The 18695-nt window shown below is 38.9% G+C and overlaps 1 protein-coding gene across 4 annotated transcripts; it reads right to left on the minus strand.

Moving 5' to 3' along the window:
• Window positions 1–800: 800 nt before the first annotated feature.
• On the minus strand, window positions 801–7932 carry LOC103723820 (serine/threonine-protein kinase SAPK2). Of its 4 annotated transcripts, none has more exons than XM_008814868.5 (9): window positions 7569–7932; window positions 7146–7220; window positions 2586–2687; window positions 2437–2490; window positions 2260–2352; window positions 2095–2187; window positions 1912–2016; window positions 1538–1636; window positions 801–1263 (listed from the first exon to the last, which is right to left on the minus strand). In XM_008814868.5, exons 1-9 carry the CDS (start codon window positions 7686–7688, stop codon window positions 976–978), a joined length of 1029 nt encoding a protein of 342 aa, XP_008813090.2. In that variant the 5' UTR covers window positions 7689–7932; the 3' UTR covers window positions 801–975. The 4 variants fall into 4 exon arrangements, with proteins under 4 accessions (XP_008813090.2, XP_088571920.1, XP_026656047.2 ...); XM_088715794.1 differs by lacking the exon at window positions 7569–7932 and adding an exon at window positions 3940–4003 and having other exon boundaries at window positions 7146–7206; XM_026800246.3 differs by having other exon boundaries at window positions 2095–2352; window positions 7569–7836.
• Window positions 7933–18695: the final 10763 nt, after the last annotated feature.

The raw sequence follows: 18695 nt of genomic DNA on the forward strand, positions 1-18695 counted from the left end.
CAATATATTATGATATAATGTAATATAATATTATATTTATAGTATAATATAATAATAAAGATACAAAATATTATAATTATTAGCGTACATTAATTTTTCATAATATAACATAATATTAAATTATTTTAACATAACATACTAATGTATTATGATATAATGTAATATAATATTATATTTATACTATAATACAATAATAAAGGTATAAAATATTATAATTATTAGCGTAAATTAATTTTTTATAATATAACTTAATATTAAATTATTTAACATAACACATTAATGTATTATGATATAATGTAATATTATATTATATTTATAGTATAATACAATAATAAAGGTATACAATAATAATAGAAAATAAAAATTATTTTTTTTTTGCAAGAAAGAAAGTCTGATCCATGACTAGAGTTCTTTGTTAAGGCTCAAGCAAATTTTTAGGTTTATAACGGGACAAAGTATGTAATTGTTATATTTTATTATGGATATTTTGGTAAAACAATAACTTCCCAACAAAGCTCAAAATAATTTTTTCGAAAAGCTCTAAAATGAAGCTTCTCTCAAAAAGCTGTTTTTAGCTCTTTCTTTTTTAACTAAAACAACTTTCGAAATTTTTTACCAAACACATTATTTCATCCAAATATGCTTTTGGAGGACCGGAAAATATTTTTTTGATCCCCAAAAGCTCCTCCAAACGGAGCCTACGCGTACAATGTTGATTGGAGCGTACTAGCAAGTTAATTAAGTCTATTAATTATATCTAAAGTAACCAAGATTTTAGCATAAGAGCAAACAAATGGTGCTTAGACTGTCGAAGGCTCGTGAGGTATTCACTTGGTTCATTTACACAACAACAGATCTCTACCCATGACAAATTGGAATTGTTCCTCGTCGAGTTGACGATCCTGCTTTCGTCCCAAGAAGAAAGAACTCACACAACAACTAGATGCTAGCAGGCAGATTCTGTATTCTTGACATTTAAAGAGCACAAACAAAATCTCCGCTTGTCTCAATATCATCAAGGTCCGCATCTGCATCCATGTCATCTAGGTCCATGCTGCTGCTGCCAACAAAGTGCTCGCCACCAAGTTTTGGACCCTCAGCAGGCTTCCGTGCCTCTTGTATGATGGTCATGATCTCTTCGACGCTTTGGAATGGGGTGTTGGTGTTGGAATTCTGCAGTCCGCTCTGGTACTCATCTGTTAGCTCGATTGGCAGGTTCCTTAGAAACCATGGGTGGATTTTTATTTCTGGAATGGTGATTCTCTGCAAGAAAGCACCAAACAGAGTAATAAGACCATCAACTGCCACAGATGAATGCCTAAGAGATGTACTGATACATTTAGTCGAAACAAAAATGGTGCCAAAAAAAATAAATAAAAGCAATTAAATAAATGGTTCGGCAAAAATTGGAAGAGCGATATCCCAAAACAGTGACAAAATCAGCTTTCAGAAGTCATAAAATATATAAATTGCTATCTCCATTCCATATATGCATGGCAAAGCTCGAAAAGTGTCCAAGTCCCTCAGAATGTTTTACCTGTTCAGGATTAGCAACAAATATCCGAGACAAAAGATGTCTACACTCCATTGATACTCGTACATAATCTGGAATAGAGTACCGGACGCTAAGTATCCGCTGCCAAAGTAAAAGATTTTTCTTTAGTTACCAATGCTAAAACATGTTAAGGTAATATTAGCTTGAACTGAAATTTTCAGCGATCAAGGAAAAATCATCTCCATGAGACCAGCAGATAAAAGACAATATCACACTCTAATTATGGTCCACTCAGACTATATAAGAAGGTCGGATAGAGCAGGATCTCTTTCCAATTCTGTTTCTAGAATTGCTGCAAGAAGCACCAAGAATTTTCCGATCATCTTTCTAGCTCTGAAAGGGTGCTAGATACTCACCCCAATTGTCTTTCGAAAATTCCTTGGATCATCTGGGTCCTCAAAGGGATAAGCACCGACAAGCATTACATATAATGTTACTCCACATGACCAGACGTCTGCAATCTAGAGTTTTCACCAACCAGTTGATTAGTTTCGGTAAAAAACTCTTAGACAATAGAGGAAAATGTAAACCGAACTAACCTTTCCATCATATTGCTTTCTTGAAAAAACCTCTGGCGCAATGTAAGCTGGTGTGCCGACAGTGGATTTTGGTTGGGAATGCAGAACCGAAGACTGAAAGATGAGAAAGATATGGTCATGTATTTGTCTTGAGCCGAAATTTCTGGCCTTACAACATTTAATTACCTTTGAGTAACCAAAATCACATATCTTAAGGCGGGGTGCTGTGCTACCATCCAATAAAGTATTTTCTAGCTTAAGATCTCGATGACATATTTGCTGCCACGTCAAAAATCATAAAGCTATCAAAACATGTAATAGGATATGGAGTTTTACTAGGGCAGGACAAACACAAATAAATACCATGGAATGACAATAGCTGACTCCTGAAATCAATTGTTGAAAGAAAAAACGTGCCTGTTTCAAATGTGACAAACAACATTCAAATCAAATATAAACTTTACTTATATATCATATAAACAAAATTGAAGACAATGAGAGCACATTTCTACCTCATCCTCGCTGAATCTCCCTGCACTGCATATCCTCCCAAAAAGCTCACCACCAGCAGCATATTCCATAACTATGGCTAGATGTGTTGGTGTCAGCAAGACCTGGAACGAAATTTTTGGGTTTAATCATATGGTGGACACGGGATTTTTCAATAAAGCAACACAGAGCCAATTATAAGAGAGAGGCGTACTCACAAATGGTCAGATTTAGCAGGCTAGACCTCAACATGAGAGAAACTAGAACTATGATGCTTTGGAAACAAATAAGTTATTGTTCAGTTAGTTTTTCAAAGTCACATATCTAACCTGGCCTACCTTATAATGGCATGGATTCAGTGGGAAATTTTTTTCAGAAACTCCTTTCATGGTGCCTTGAGTTATGAGAGGCCATTGTAAAGATGGAAAAGTTGAATAACTTCTTTCATGATGTAATTAATTGTTACATCAAAAAATGTAATTAATTGGGCTTTGTGCAAGTTTCTGCTTCTCCCACCTCTATAATCTAAGCCTAAAGAGTCAAAAGTCCATTCAGTGGTTGAACAAGCTCTTCCATTATAGGAGATATCAGGCTTGGGAGGGACAGCCTATGTAACAAAGAGATAAAGTGAATTTAGAGGCTTACTTACTAAGGCTGCTATTTAAGAGAGGTAATATTTATCTATACAACTCATAATATCATAGAGAACTTTACATTATCAGGCTATCATTAGCAGCCTAGAAATAGAATGAACGACTTGTAAACCATCATGGTTTATGGTGAAACACTATGTAAATCCTATTAACTCTGGGATATACAATATTACATTTTTAGGAAAAAAGCACTGCTTTAAATGCACATAGATACTGTGAATTTTAGGAATAGATAATTGGTTTTTCAGTACGCGGTATTCTATCAAATAAGCGGTGTATCAGTAATTTAGAAATGGGGAATGTCCTGAAAGCCCACTATCCAAAAATAAACTCATATAAATGATAATGGACAGAAGGAGGTTAATGTTCTAGCATGTGCCTGTAAATCAAGCAACAATCCAAACGCAATGTAACTAATAGACTAGTATTCTGACAAGTCTTAAGACATACCTGTAAATATATAAACATAAATATAAATATAAATTCTGAAAGGATTAACAGAACATCTTTCAGAAATAGAAAATGCTGCTATTCAGAAACAGATTATTGTTAAACCATACTCTTGTGTTCGATACAACCTTACCATCAGATTCTAGCAAGCTATATAATGTCGAGCCAGATTACTATACAGTTCACAATAGAAGCTCCGAGTAATGTATAACAAGGTTCTTAATATTGAGATATCATCATCACAAGTGACAAGTAACAACGATAGATTATTTACCTACTTAATGAGATTACCATGGTTGACCAAGTAACCAGCTTGCTGATAACTAGTTTAAGATTGCCTGGAGATAAAATAGATAAACTCTGTTTCATAATTTAATACCCAATTAAATGAGGGAAAACTTTCACATAATAATACTTCACTATATAACAGGACTGATTGAGCACATTTAAGTTAGTGTATGGAAAATGTGCCTTGCAAATTTAAGAAACTAAGCTTTTTATGGCACATGAGAAGCAAAAGTTCTCCAGGAAGAAAACTCAGTAGTTAATTTTGGACATGAAAAATGCTAAACTAAAATGAGAAGAGGTGAATAACCCTAAAGAATCAGGGCTGGCACCAGTTTAGGGAGCTGATCTTGTGGTGGCCTCCCCACAAGTGGAAGTTTTCTGGGTGGTAATTCCTCAAATCAGGGTTATTCATCTGTTCTTTGTGTTGATTTAACATCAATCTTTTGGGAAACTTGCAGAGAAATTCTTGAAAAAGTAAGAGTTGGGACATCAGTCCTACTCTATTCCCATTAAATATTAGGTCAGAAAATGTAAATATAGTCAAAGAAATAAAATAGACGAGGAAATTTATATGCTGAAAGTCTCAACATTATCTATTTCCAACAACACTAGACTGAAAATGAAGAAGACATTAAAATATGAGCATGCAATTTTATTTGGACTGTTTTAGCAGAGTTAATTCTATCTAAAGTATCTAAAGTAACCAAGGTTTTAGTGTAACAGCAAACATCATTAAACTGTGGGAAAGAGGAAAACAAAGGTGCACCATTTGGGTTCTATAATCCTCTCACTATCCCCTCATGATATCCCTTTGCATTGTTAGTGCAAGCAAGGAATGTTTCTGACTCATTTATAGAAGAGAATTTTTTTTATTACAAAGAGATTTACAAGCTACATGACATGCATTGAGCAATAAATATCAAACATTGTTGAAAAAACAAAAAAAAAAGGCATCTTAGGCATATCGTAGATTCATAAAATATTCAGAAAAATCAAGGACATGTGACAGCACCATCAGCAAGCAACTTCAAGTTCCAAAAACAGAATAAAGTTAATAGGGGCCCCAACGTCATTCAGTTAGCAAACTGAATCAAATCAACCAACTTCTACAATGTTGCAAGAGAATTGAATACCAAGAGATTTAGGCCCTATTTGTGGGAGCTGTTAGTAGTAGAGGTTTTAGAAGTAGAGCAGTTGGAAATAGAGCTGTATGAAGCAGAGCGTTTATAAAAAGCTGTTTGCTGTTTGGTAACTACATTTCTAAAGTGTTGTGGCACTTTAATATGTATTTGGTAAACAAACTGAGAAAGTACTTTTGTGTAACAAAATGACCATAAAGGACATTACCAGTATTATACAACTGAGCATAATAAAATATAATATGTATTAATACATAAATTTATAATATTAATGTAATGTAATATAATATTATTATAATATAGTATTATAACATTATGTATTATAGAATAATAATTTAATATAATATTAAATTATTTAACATAACATATCAATGTATTATGATATAATGTAATATAATATTATATTTATAGTATAATACAATAATAAATATATAAAATATTATAATTATTAGTGTAAATTAATTTTTCATCCTTCTAATGACCATTTATCTCTCTAACAAATTTTCTAGCTAGGTGATAAAATTGGTTAAATAATTACTAATATTTTTATTTATTTATTTAGATCAGATTATTTGCCACTCACTCATTATTTTTCTTTTTATTTATTTTATTTAGTTATTTATTTATTTATTATTTTATTTCATTGAAAGATAGAGGGGTTGACGGCCATGGGTGGTGGCCGACATGGTGGCTACCACCGTGGGCAGCCATGAGCTTCCAAAACAAAAAAAAAGAAAAAAAATAAGAGGAAGAAGGAACAGAGGCGGCGGCGTTGAGAGGAAGAAGAAGATAGAGAGGGAGAGGGAGGGGATGGGTGAGAGAGGAAGAGGTGGGATGAGGGTTTTGGGGGAAAAAGTGAGATTTAAATGGGGTATTTTGGTCCAAAAAACAGCTTTCCGACAAAGCTGAAAACAACGTTTTCGGAAAGCTCCAAATTGGAGCTTCTTCCCAAAAGCTGTTTTCAGCTTTCCGCAAAAGCTGAAACAGCTTTCCGAAAATTTTACCAAACACTATTTTTTTTATTTAAAAGTACTTTTGGAGGGCCAGAAAGTGCTTTTTGGCCCTCAAAAAGCTTCTCCAAATAGGGCCTTAGTGGACATACATGTCATACTTCTTATATCTTGTTAGATTTCAAAACATGTCTGGCTGGCATACAATTAAAAAATGTGAAATTATATTTACACCAAAAAAAATATTGGCAGGTACATGTCATCTTTTGTGGAAATGTGGCACCACCAAAGTTAGAACCTTGGACCTCCCCCAAGAGTAAAAAATGTGAAATTATATTTACACCAAAAAAAATATTGGCAGGTACATGTCATCTTTTGTGGAAATGTGGCACCACCAAAGTTAGAACCTTGGACCTCCCCCAAGAGCAAGCCCATAGGACAGCATCCTCGTAAACATTAAGAAACAGAGTGTGGAAAGATTTCACAAAATTAGTTAGGACAGAGAACTTCCTTGATGTCAATTATAGAACAGAAACTAATCGAGACAGGCAGAAACAAAATCGGGAAATGCCAAAATTCCACGGAATAATACGCGTACAGTTTCGTGATAAGGGATAAGATATCTGCAATCAAAAAACTAAATCTTATGTCTCTGTAATGCTTGTCCTCATTATCGTCAACTGGAAATTGTTTTGATTTCTACAAAAATCATTTGTTCTTTCATATCCTCGAATTATCTTGTGCTCTTTCTGCAAAAGCAATGGAGAATCGTAACACAAGTTCACAACTCCAACTTTGACAATAGAACCCCACCAAGTCCTCTATGAAGAGAACATCATCAAGAAGTCTTTTATTATACACATTAAACAGGTACTTCTCTTGTTAAAATATTGAATCCAGTAATTTACCGAAACTTGATGATAACCAGGATCGGCAATATCATCAGAGTAGACAGAGATAATGCATCTAATCGGTGTAAAGTACATAAGTCGACTCATATAATCTTCATGGGGCATACAAGGTAAGGCAAGAGAAAGATGCTCAAAGTGCCATCTTAACATAACACGGAAAAAGGTCCATTTAATAGGGATAGCAATAAATACCTCCTTGAATCTAACTATATTTGGATGTCTCAATGATCTGTGATTCATGATCTCTCTCTGAACATGCTCATCAATCTGTCCACCGAAGCAAACATCTGATTTATAATTGAACAGTACTTGCAACTTAAAAGGTATCAGTAAAACAGCAGATAACAAATACTCAAGAAAAGTCACAAACTGCGCAACCTAAGCAAAATCCAGTTATCGAGAAAGTAGAGAAATAAAAAGGACGAGGAACCTTCTGTCATCACAGCAGAAGTCTCCTCAGTCCCACAAAACAAACACCTTCGTCAACGGCGATGAACAAATAGAAAAGCCTTCAAAAAGATTGCCAATTTGGCAATCTACGCAATCACCAGATAACAAAATTGGATTTTTAAGCAGAATCCAGCCAGAAAACAGGGAAAGGAAAAGAGGTGCAACCTTCTGTCCTCTCTCTATAAGCTTCACGGCATAGAGTTCCTTGGTCCAAACATCTCTAACCAGCTTGGCCACCCCAAAATTACCAGATCCGATATCCCTCAATACCTCGTACCGCTCCATTTCGATTCAGAGAACGAATAGAAATTGAAGAAATTAAGCATCAATCGCACAGAGAAAAGACCCACCACCCCACAGCTCTCTCCCTCTCTCTCCCTCCTTTTATTCTTTCCTTTTCTCTGGCAGGAGGGAACAAAATGACAGAAGAACAGGAAAGAGATTGGGAGCTTTTCGGTCGCAGATTGCCGACTAGACGTATCTATCTATCCATCTGTCCGATGTAAGTGTTTTACAGCGGGGAGAGCTTGGAAAGTGCGACTTCCGCTATGAGTTAAAAAAAGAATTCTACCGCACTGCTTTGCGGCGATATGGTGTACCACCCTCCATCAATCCTTGTTCCCCCCACCATTGGTGGCCCACCGAGGTATTTGTAGGTTTGGTTCGATTACTTGTACTCTCCCTTGAACTTGGCTTATTTGGTCAGGCTGTATACTCATTCGAGCCTATTTTACGGATAAATTATAAATTTAAACCAGTTCTAAGATTATAAATCTCATCATGTATAATGAGAGAGATGAAGTCCAAGGACCCATGCGCAACCCTCTAAATTCTAAATCTGTGTCCGAAATGATTGATGTTGTTTTGCAGATTGAATTGTACTCTGCATAGGTCTCAAAGCATTTTCAAATTTTTTTTATTTATTTGTTTGTAAAAATCATGATAGATTTATGAGTGAGAAGATGAATCCTTCTTTTGTATGATGAATATCTCTATCGGTCATGTACTAAAAAGAAAAAAATAATTTATATATTTTTGACATAGAAATAAAAGATTGGTGTGATACATAGAAGATAGGTGGCATTAGGTATGGCATAAGCACCATTATTTTTCCCTTTAGCATTTTGGGGAAACAAGGCATGCATATTGTACTTGCAAAATATAACTAAATTATAGGAGGGTGCTACTAGCTAGCTCTATATTGAATATTTGAAGTGGCTTCACATTTTGTTGTTTATCTTGCTGATAATGTCATAATGTGATATATATTAAGGGCTACAGATAGGTGCAGCCAGCTTTATTTTGAGTAAGTTCAATGGGTTGGTTCAGTATAATTTGTGCCGGTCAATGGGACCTGGGTCAGTCTTAGCCGGTCCACTACCGGTCTGATCTGGGCCTAACCGGCTCAAGGGGAGGAGCACGGGGAATTCGTGGCCCTACACCAGGCAGCACGGCACTGGTGAGAAAATCAAGTGGTAGAACGCGGTTGAAATAGCGCCACGTTTCTGTTACATAACGGCGTTAGCAGTGTCTATTCGCATCGAGGTGATTGCCGTGACAGCAAATTTTCTCCTTCCCGAGACGGCTTGTGGCCACGAGACTCCCACGTGGATCCCCGAAAATCATACGTCCATTTCGACATTGAAATATGACACGCTGCCACGCGGCACTCTGCTGCCTCATATTGACCTGGTCTTGCTCAGGTCACGCCAGACCACGGTCAACGATGCCATTAGTCTTTCCTCGCACCCAGCATCGCCTTGGCTCCTAGGAACTCCCGGTCTCGACGGCCGTCATTGGGCCCGCAAGGTATTCGACTCCGGGTGGCGGAGCAGGACCGCCGTGGAGAAATTATATCCTTCGCCACAACCGCACGTTTTTACGAGCTCCGTCCATCAAACGGTGCATAAAATATGATTGGTAATATGCACACACGTCATGTACAAGTGCAGTTCGTAAAAATTTATTAATAATCGAATTATATTATTATTAAAATATTCTTAATATGCATATGACCAACCGCGAAATATTCTTTTTATTTATAAAAATAATTAATGGAAGACAAAAAGTTAGAAATCGGTCATCAAATCAACACTCGTTTACTGACCTGATACAGATGGCAACCATGAGCTGCGGGGGAGATGAGGCTCGGTGAATCAACGAAGATGGATGATCGATAGCAGTAATATCTATTTTAGAGAAATGTTAGATTAATTGTTTATCTTTAAAGGTGAATAGACTAGAGCTCTTTTATGTGTATCCCAGTGTAACTAAATATGAATTATGTGTATAAAAAAAAAGTTAGTTATCAGTATTGCAAGAAAAAATTAAATTATTTTTATAGAGGTCTTGTAACTTTCTATTCCTGAATTTAAATATATGATAGGCTACAATTTATATATATATATATATATATTTGAAATATATGTCACACTTCGGATCCAAAATTGAGAACCGGAGGTTGCGGCTAGGAACCCTCCTCATAAGCATGCAAGGCATCTCAACATCATATCATTAACAAGCATTAGAATAAATTTAAATAACTAATATTCAAATTTAAATTTAAATAACTAGAACCAAATTTTAATATTTCACAGAACCAACAATATTTAAAAGATTTTATATCAAACTCTAGTCAAATCTTGATATAAATTAAAGATGTCAAATTTTGTCTCTAGTCACTCTTCCGATCATAACCCCATACCATTTTAGTTCTTAGAATCTAAAAGAAAAACAAATAATAAGCCGACAGCTCAGTAAGTAACGAAAATCCTAACTAGATAACTCATATAATATTATAAGATATAATAGTGTTGCCCAAGGTGACAAGCCAAGAGGAGGGGGGTGAATTAGTTTTTCTAAATTTTTAATCCTTTAATTAAATCAATTGATGAGTAAGTGGTTTAGTTAATATTAATTGAGTGCGTGTAGTGAAGTTAGAACAATACATAATACAAATACATAAGAAGTATAGTGGTTCGGTGGTCTTCTAAGTACCTACGTCCACTCCCCAAGCGTCTCCTTGGAAATTCACTATAATCCCACGGATTACAGTTGGATGGTTTTTCGGGCTCACAATCCAAAAACCTTTACACTTTGGTTTTTCGAGATCACCAAAAATCTATGTCGGTTTTGCGGGCTCACCAACAAACCTTCACCGTTGGTTTTACGGGCTCACCAACAAACCTTACAAAGTAATAAAGAAGAAAGAGTTTGAAACTCCTAGAAGAGCAAATATAACAATTTTACACTAATAGAAGAGATGAGAAAATAGTTATCGCTTTGAGGATGTTCTTCTCTTCTTTCCCAAGGTTCCTTCACTTCACAATGATTTGGTGGAGCTGTTGAATGCACACTCAGATTGCTCAACCACCTCTTTTTTGAGACTTAAATGGAGAACATTGATGAAGAATGCTAGGGCTTGCTTTTCTTGAATGAACTTTGATTTCTTGGCAAAAGATGCTTCCTCTGATGAATAGTGTCACTTTAAATACTTGCCCACCTCTATTGGTCACTCCCCATTGGTTAGATTTGAAAAACTATCCGTTATTAGCCGTTGGGAGGTCAAAAAGCACTTCTGCAGAACTAGCCGTTATGCCTTTGCCCGTGTTGGGGTCGACCCAAACTTTTCTGGAGTCGACTCAACTTACTGTTCATCAAACTTGGGATCGACTCAACTTCCTCTAGGGTCGACCCAACTTTCTCTGGGGTCGACCCCTGCTACAGTAGGGTCGGCCTTCTCAGGAATCACAGAACTTTGTATTTTCGGCTATTTTCACTGGGGTCGACTCAAGCTTTCTTTGGGTCGACCCATACTACAGTAGGGTCGACTCAAGTTCCATTGGGGTCGACCCTCTCAGAAATTCCAGCAACCTGGTTTTGAACACATAACCTTGGGGTCAACTCATGTTTAGTTGGGGTCGGCTCCATTGGGGTCGACTCAAGTGTTCCTGGGGTCGGCTCAAGGAATCTTGGGGTCGGCCCTCTCAGTAAATTTCAGAGAGTTGTTTTCTTGAGGCTTCAAACTGGGGTCAACTCAAGGTTCTTTGGGGTCGGCTCCTCACCTGGGGTCGGCTCAAAGATACATGGGGTCGACTCCACTTACTGTTCATCTGAGCCATTTTTGCAGGAGTGTGCCAGATGGTTCCATGGTGTGCCAGGGTCGACTCTACTTAGCTTGGGGTCGACTCAATCCACACTTTTCTGCATCTTAAGGTTAGACTAATTCATATAATCAATAAAACATATTTCAAGCAATTTTGAGTGTATGCCACGATAGAGCTACATACTCTTAACAATGAAAATCACTGTTTTGCCCTTAAGAGTATATTTCACTTGAAACTTTGCTGAATTAGAATTAAGAATTCTCTATCCCTTTTCTACTACAAATTTTATCTCGTTGTTAATCATTGGAAGACGTCTTGATCTCATTTATGAATTAGAATTAATATATTATGAATGTATCGAGGGTGTCGTATTCATTAGTGATGTATCACGTTAAATTGTATTATTAATTTGATATTTCCTCAATGGTTGTGTTAATCATCGAAATAACACTATCATCCTCAATCTCCCATATTTTGATGATTACAAAACATTGAGCATGAGCAGATTGACACTTATATTAAAATTAGGAGTTTTGTTTTAGAAAGAGCTCAAGTTGCTGAATTTCAGCTTTTCAAATTTGAAAGTGAAGACTCCCCCTCTTTCATCCAAATATTACCAATTTGAACTTTTGATTTTCTCTCCCTTTCTTTTGTATTTTATTAAAGATGAAACTTCAAAAATTTGAGATTAAGCAAGAGTTTCAGGTTATGTATCGAGGCATGAGAAGTATGTGCCAAATTCAGAAATTTTGATTGAAAATTCAGACTTTCTTGTTTTGAAAATTTTCATTATTACATATTGTTCCCCCTTAAGTGAATATCATCTCTTCCAATAATTTGCAAACTTATTTCTCCCCCTATATCATAGCTTCTTTCTTTTCTTACTTCTCCCTCCTTTTGTTATCATCAAAAGAATGTATAGCAATAGATAGGTAGAAGCAATAAACGATAAAATCCAAATTTCATTGATCAAAAGGAAACATTGTAGTACACTAATGCCAAAAGTACAATGTTCTTTAATTAAGATGCAAAGTACATCAACAAAGCAAAATGCATATGAGAACTAGATAAATCCTAGGCACTAATCATGATGGACTCCTGTAGTACTATCATCGGGCCTAGGGGAAATCTAAGGGCTGTGATCTTGTCCTCATCCTCCTAGCATAAGTGGCGAGGAAAGGTCTGGCCTGATGGGACTGAGTCTATCATGGACCTCGGTGAGCTGGATGACTCTATGCCGAAACCTCTGACTCAGCTGCTCGGCACAGATGGACCATGAGCCTCTCTATCTCTCCAATGCTGTCACCTGGTCTCTGAGGCCTCTAATCTCAGCAGTCATACTGTTCATCCTACGCATCATGCTATCAGAGAGGGTCCTCACTTGAGCTGACACAAGCTCAGTCATCCTATTCCAAAACTCTTCTGTACATCCCGTAGGTGTGGATGACGAAGGCCCAGCTTCTGAAGGTGCTGTAGGATGATCCGCAGGTATCTCAGGCTCAGGGATAGAGTCTCCAATTTCTGGTGCATCACCCTCCGGTGCATGTATCCCTGCACCTTCACGCACCCACTGACCGTCCACCTTCTCATAACCCATGCGAACTAAGAACCGTGCAGTGTAGGTGTTGGTAAATAGTAGATGTTTGGATATCTCTCCCTCCACACATATGTCATGCTACCTGAATATCAGGGTGAGTATCATACCGTAGGGCAAAGAAACTCTTGATTTGCATATGGTCTCTCGCATCTGCCTGATCATCATAGCTGGAAGATTCAGGGGAATGCCCTAAATGACATGCTCCATAATGACCATGTCTCGCTCAGATATGTGATCAAATCTCCCACTCTTCGAAAACAATATCCGACCTATGAAGTTATGCAATAACCTCATCTCAGCTGATAGAGAGCTAGCTACTAAGTTTTCTGAATAGTCAAAGTCATCTCTCTCAAAAATTATTTGTAGAGCCCTCAACTTGTTCTCTGGTCTTTCTGGTGTGGCTCCTTCGCAGGGGAGATGAAGCAACTCACTTAGGCTTTCTTCTGAAATACGAACCCGCACTCCTCGGACCTCAGACACAAGCCCTTCCGGTCCAACTTTTAGGAAGGCATAGAACTCACGAACTAAGCCCGGGTAGGTCACCAAATCTAGGGAGCAAAGATACTCCCATCCTTGCCTTCGGATCCAGCCACCCAACCGGAACCCTTCTTGATCCAAAAATTTAGAATGGATCCTTCTTCCCATGGTTACCGGTCTCTCCGCATATTTAGCAAGTTGAACTGAAGGGGAAGGAGGTGGAGGAGGCTCTACACGTGTCTCACCTTGTGGAGGCACTGTAGAAGAATCTCTAGCATGCCTTTCTACAACGGTTGGCCGTGAGACTCTCCCGGATCTCTTAGCAACGGCTCGCTTGGGTCCCATTTTCACCAAGTGCTTCCTTAGGTCTTGATCTAACGGCTTAAGGAAGCAATCGAGTACTGTTTGGAGATGATTGGAAAGGACTGAAAAGTGAAAAATAGGATTTTAGGAAGAGGGCAAGGGGAAAGAATGCCCTAGAATGGCTCACGGGTCTCCTTTTTAAAAATGGATCCCGCCGTTAGGTCGACCCCAGATCTTTCTTAGGTCAACTCAAGGAGGGGTCGACCCCATTCTGGCTCGGGTTGGCCCCAGTTCAGGCCAATTTTTTTTTTTAATTCCTCCTTCTTTCTGATCCTTACCAAATCTTTATGGGATATTGATATGTAAGTAAGAAATCCATAAATAAATGATTTTACTAATATTTCATGGAATTTTCAAAATGGGAGGAGAGTATCATGAGACAACTTGCCTTTTTTTTGTTTAATCAAAGGGATCACATATGCCTAGTTTCTTTCTAAGCATGCAGAATCTATATTCACTTAAAAGATTTTGTGAATATGTCAGCTAATTGTTTCTCGGTACATACATGTCAATACATACATTGCCATTTTGCACATGATCTCTAATGAAATGATACCTTATTTCAATATACTTGGCTTTAGAGTGCTGAACCGGATTTTTGGTAAGGTCAATGGCACTAGTATTATCACACTTTATAGGAATGTTGTCTAGTTTGATTCCATAGTCCTCTAATTGTTGCTTGAGCCATAGTACTTGAGTACAACAACTTCCGACAGCTATATATTCGGCCTCAACCGTTGATAATGCTACTAAATTCTGCTTTTTGCTAAACCATGATACTAAGTTATTCCCTAAGAATTGACATGTTCCACTAGTGCTCTTCCTATCTAATTTGCATCCCGCAAAATCTGCATCAGAATATGCAAGCAAGTCTAGACAAGAGTCTCTAGAGTACCATAATCCTATGTTTGTGGTTCCTCTTAAATATCTAAGGATTCTTTTGACAACACTTAGATGTGACTCCTTAGGATCTGATTGGTATCTAGCACATATTTCCACACTAAATACTATGTCTAGCCTACTAGCAGTGAGGTAAAGCAAAGATCCAATTAAGCCTCTATAGAGCTTTATATATACACTTTTTTCTTTTTCATCTTTGTCTAGTTTACTAGTGGGGTTCATTGGGGTGCCTATTCCCTTGTGATTTTCATTTCCAAACTTTTTTAATATTTCGTTTGTGTACTTAGTTTGATGAATAAAGATATCTTCCTTAGTTTGCTTGATTTGCAATTCAAGAAAGAAATTTAGTTCTCCCATCATATTCATCTCGAATTCTCCTTGCATTAATTCAGTAAATTCTTTGCAAAGCTATCATTAGTGGCACCGAAAATTATGTCATCTACATATATTTGTACTACTAGCAAATTTTTATTTTTTCTCTTGAAAAAAAGTGTTTTATCTACACTTCCTCTACTGAAATCATTATTTAACAGAAATTTGCTTAGTCGATCATACCAAGCCCTAAGTGCTTGTTTCAATCCATATAATGACTTATGTAATCTAAATACATGATCAGGGAATTCATGATTCTCAAAACTAGGGGGTTGCTCCACATTTACTTCTTCTTCTATATAACCATTTAAGAATGCACTTTTTACATACATTTGATATAATTTGAAATCCATGAAGCATGCAAAAGCTAGAAGTAATCTAATAGCTTCTAATCTAGCCACGGGAGCAAATATTTCTTCAAAATCTATTCATTTTTCTTGATTGTATTCCTTAGCTACGAGTCTAGCTTTATTTATTATCACTACCCTATTTTCATCTAATTTATTCCTAAAAATTCATTTTGTTCCAATTACAGAATTATGCTTTGGTCTCTTAGTTAATGTCCATACATTGCTTCTTTTGAATTGATTTAATTCTTCTTGCATATGTCATTCTCAGCTTCTTCATAAGTCTTAGGTTCTATTTGTGAAACAAAAGTAAGATAGTCATTTAAATTTCTAAGAGAGGATCGAGTTCTTACCCTTTGAGATGGATCACCAATGATTAAGTCTTTAGGGTGTCCATGTGCGTACCTCCATTCCTTTGGCAAGTCTTGAGATTGTGGTGGCACACGATCATCTTCCTTTTCTTGATTTGGCACGTCATTAAGATTCAATTTTTCGAACTCAATAATTTCTACATCATCATCAAAAGTACTTTCTCTCCTAGAAGACTTATTATCAGACTCATCAAAATAATATTAATTGACTCTTCAACTACAAGAGTTCTTTTGTTAAATACTTTATATGCTCTGCTAGAAGTAGAGTATCCTAAGAAGATACCTTCATCTAACTTGGCATCAAATTTACTTAGATCCTTCTTGCCATTGTTTAAAATAAAACATCTACACCCAAATACTCTTAAATATTTAGCAGTTAGTTTCTTATTCTTCTAAAGTTCATAAGGAGTTTTCTTTGTTATAGGACGTATTAAAATACGATTTAAAATATGGCAAGCAATATATATGGCTTCAGTCCAAAAGTACTTTGGAAGATTTGACTCACACAACATCGTGCGTGCCATTTCTGCCAATGTCCTATTTTTTCTTTCAACAATCCCATTTTGTTGAAGCGTTCTAGGTGCTGAAAATTGATGGAAAATACTATTTTTATTACAGAATTCTTCAAAGACTTGATTTTCAAATTCAGTTCCATGATCACTTCGAATTGCAATTAAGGTGAGCTTCTTTTTAGTTATGATATTTTTATAATATTTCAAGAATGCTGAAAATGCTTCATTCTTATGTGCAAGAAATGAAATCCATGTATATCTTGAGAAATCATCTACTATAACTAGTCCATACTTTTTTCTTCTAGACTTGCAGTTCTAGTAGGCTCAAATAGATCCATGTGTATGAGTTCGAAAGTGTTGCTGGTGGTCCAAACCGAGAACGATTGGCACTGCGGTGTGAACGGGGTTCCGTCTGAGTTGTCTTGGTTGGTGTTGGTTGCGCTCCACCTTCCGCCAAGAAACCTGCAAACAAGCCTTGCACCACCACCAGGGTGGTGATGGCCCTCCGACGGTCAAGTCAGAGGAGATTGGAGGAGGAGGAGAGGTGATAATCGCAAGTAAGAGAGTGCTCTGGGAGATATTGCTCACCTCCCCCCTTTCTCCCCCCAGCCGCATATATACCTGGCTGGGGGGTCTCTCAGGGGGGTTCGTTATCGTGGGGCACGATGGTGTGGCCACTGACATGGCCGTTACAGGGCGTCGTGGAGCAGCACCGGGTACGGCCACGTCAGGGCATAGTGGGGCTCCGCTTTGTACGGCTGATGCAGGAGATCGTGGAGCAGCATCGGATACAGCCGTTGCAGGGAGTAGTGGAGCAGGAGGCCGCGGCGTGCCTCTGGGGAATAGCCTGTCGTTATCAAGAGATCTCCGACTCGGGGTCGGAGCGCTGGATCAAGGGGCAGCTGACTCGGGGTCGGGCTGCGGAGCCGAGGATATCCGACTCGGGGTCGGATTGCTGGATCAAAGGGCAGCCGACTCGGGGTCGGGCTGCGGAGCCGAGGATATCCGACTCGGGGTCGGATTGCTGGATCAAAGGGCAGCCGACTCGGGGTCGGGCTGCGGAGCCGAGGATATCCGACTCGGGGTCGGATTGCTGGATCAAAGGGCAGCCGACTCGGGGTCGGGCTGCGGAGCCGAGGATATCCGACTCGGGGTCGGATTGCTGGATCAAAGGGCAGCCGTAGTCTTCCTGGGCGCGCGTGCCGGTCACGTGGGGCATGGCGGCTTATTTCCCCCGTAACAGTAGCCCCCCACTTCCGAGCCTGGAACCAGAAGGGAAACAGGTGAAGGGAGTGATGTTTCGGGATTGCCGCCGTTCCTCGGAGAGGCGCGCGCGCTTCGAGCTCCCCGCCCTTTTTATGGCGTATGGCGGTTATTGCTGACCTGGCAGTCTGAGGATTTCGGCGGACATCCTTCCTTAATGGTGTCGATTCGCCTTTGGGGCGCGAGCGACCCTTCGGCAGCCAGGCGTCCTCTGGCGTCATTGAGGCGTCACTTGCCTTTCCGCCTATTTATTCGGGGGCCTTTCCCCGTCCGTCTTCTTCTTTACAGATATTTTCAAGTTTCCCCTTTGCGCTGCTGTTGCTGCCGTCGGACTGTTCGCTCGTTTCTCCTTTGGCGCTCTCGAAGCCGTTCTTACCTCTTTTCCGGTGAGTTTTCCCCATTCTTCTGCTTAGGGCTCTCCATACTTTCCCCTCTTATACTAGTGTACTCCAGTCGCTCCGGTCTTTCCCCCCTTCCTGTCCCCGTCCTGACCGTAGGTTTATTGGCCATTAGGAATGGGCGAAGTGAGAGCAGACCAAATTAAGTCGGAGCTGGTCGCCACAGACTTAGACAGACTTGTGGCTCGGTACCACCTTCCCGAGGCCTGCAACGCCACGCTCCCGGGGCCTGAGGAGAGGATGTCCCATCCTCCTCCAGGGAAGATCGCCATCAATGAGGGCATTCTCCAGGCCGGGTTCCGCTTCCCCCCTTCGGATTTGGTCATGCAGGTGCTACGGGGTTTAAGAGTGGCACCGACGCAACTGGTGCCGAACTCGTGGCGGGCCCTGACGGTCTTCCAGGTTCTCTGCCGTATGCACGAGATCCCCGCCACCCTGAATGTTTTTTGGGAGTTCTACAGCCTGAGCGGCCACCCCCAGGACAAAGGGTGGTGGTGCTTCGCAGCGCGGCGAGGATGCGGCCTTGTCAAGGAGGCTCCTACCTCCATTCACAAATGGAAGGAGCGCTTCTTTTTTGTTGATGCAG

Source organism: Phoenix dactylifera, chromosome 2 (assembly GCF_051530095.1).
Source record: "Phoenix dactylifera cultivar Ajwa chromosome 2, Ajwa_hap1_PhDact_Kaust_v1.1, whole genome shotgun sequence".
NCBI lineage: Eukaryota > Viridiplantae > Streptophyta > Magnoliopsida > Arecales > Arecaceae > Phoenix > Phoenix dactylifera.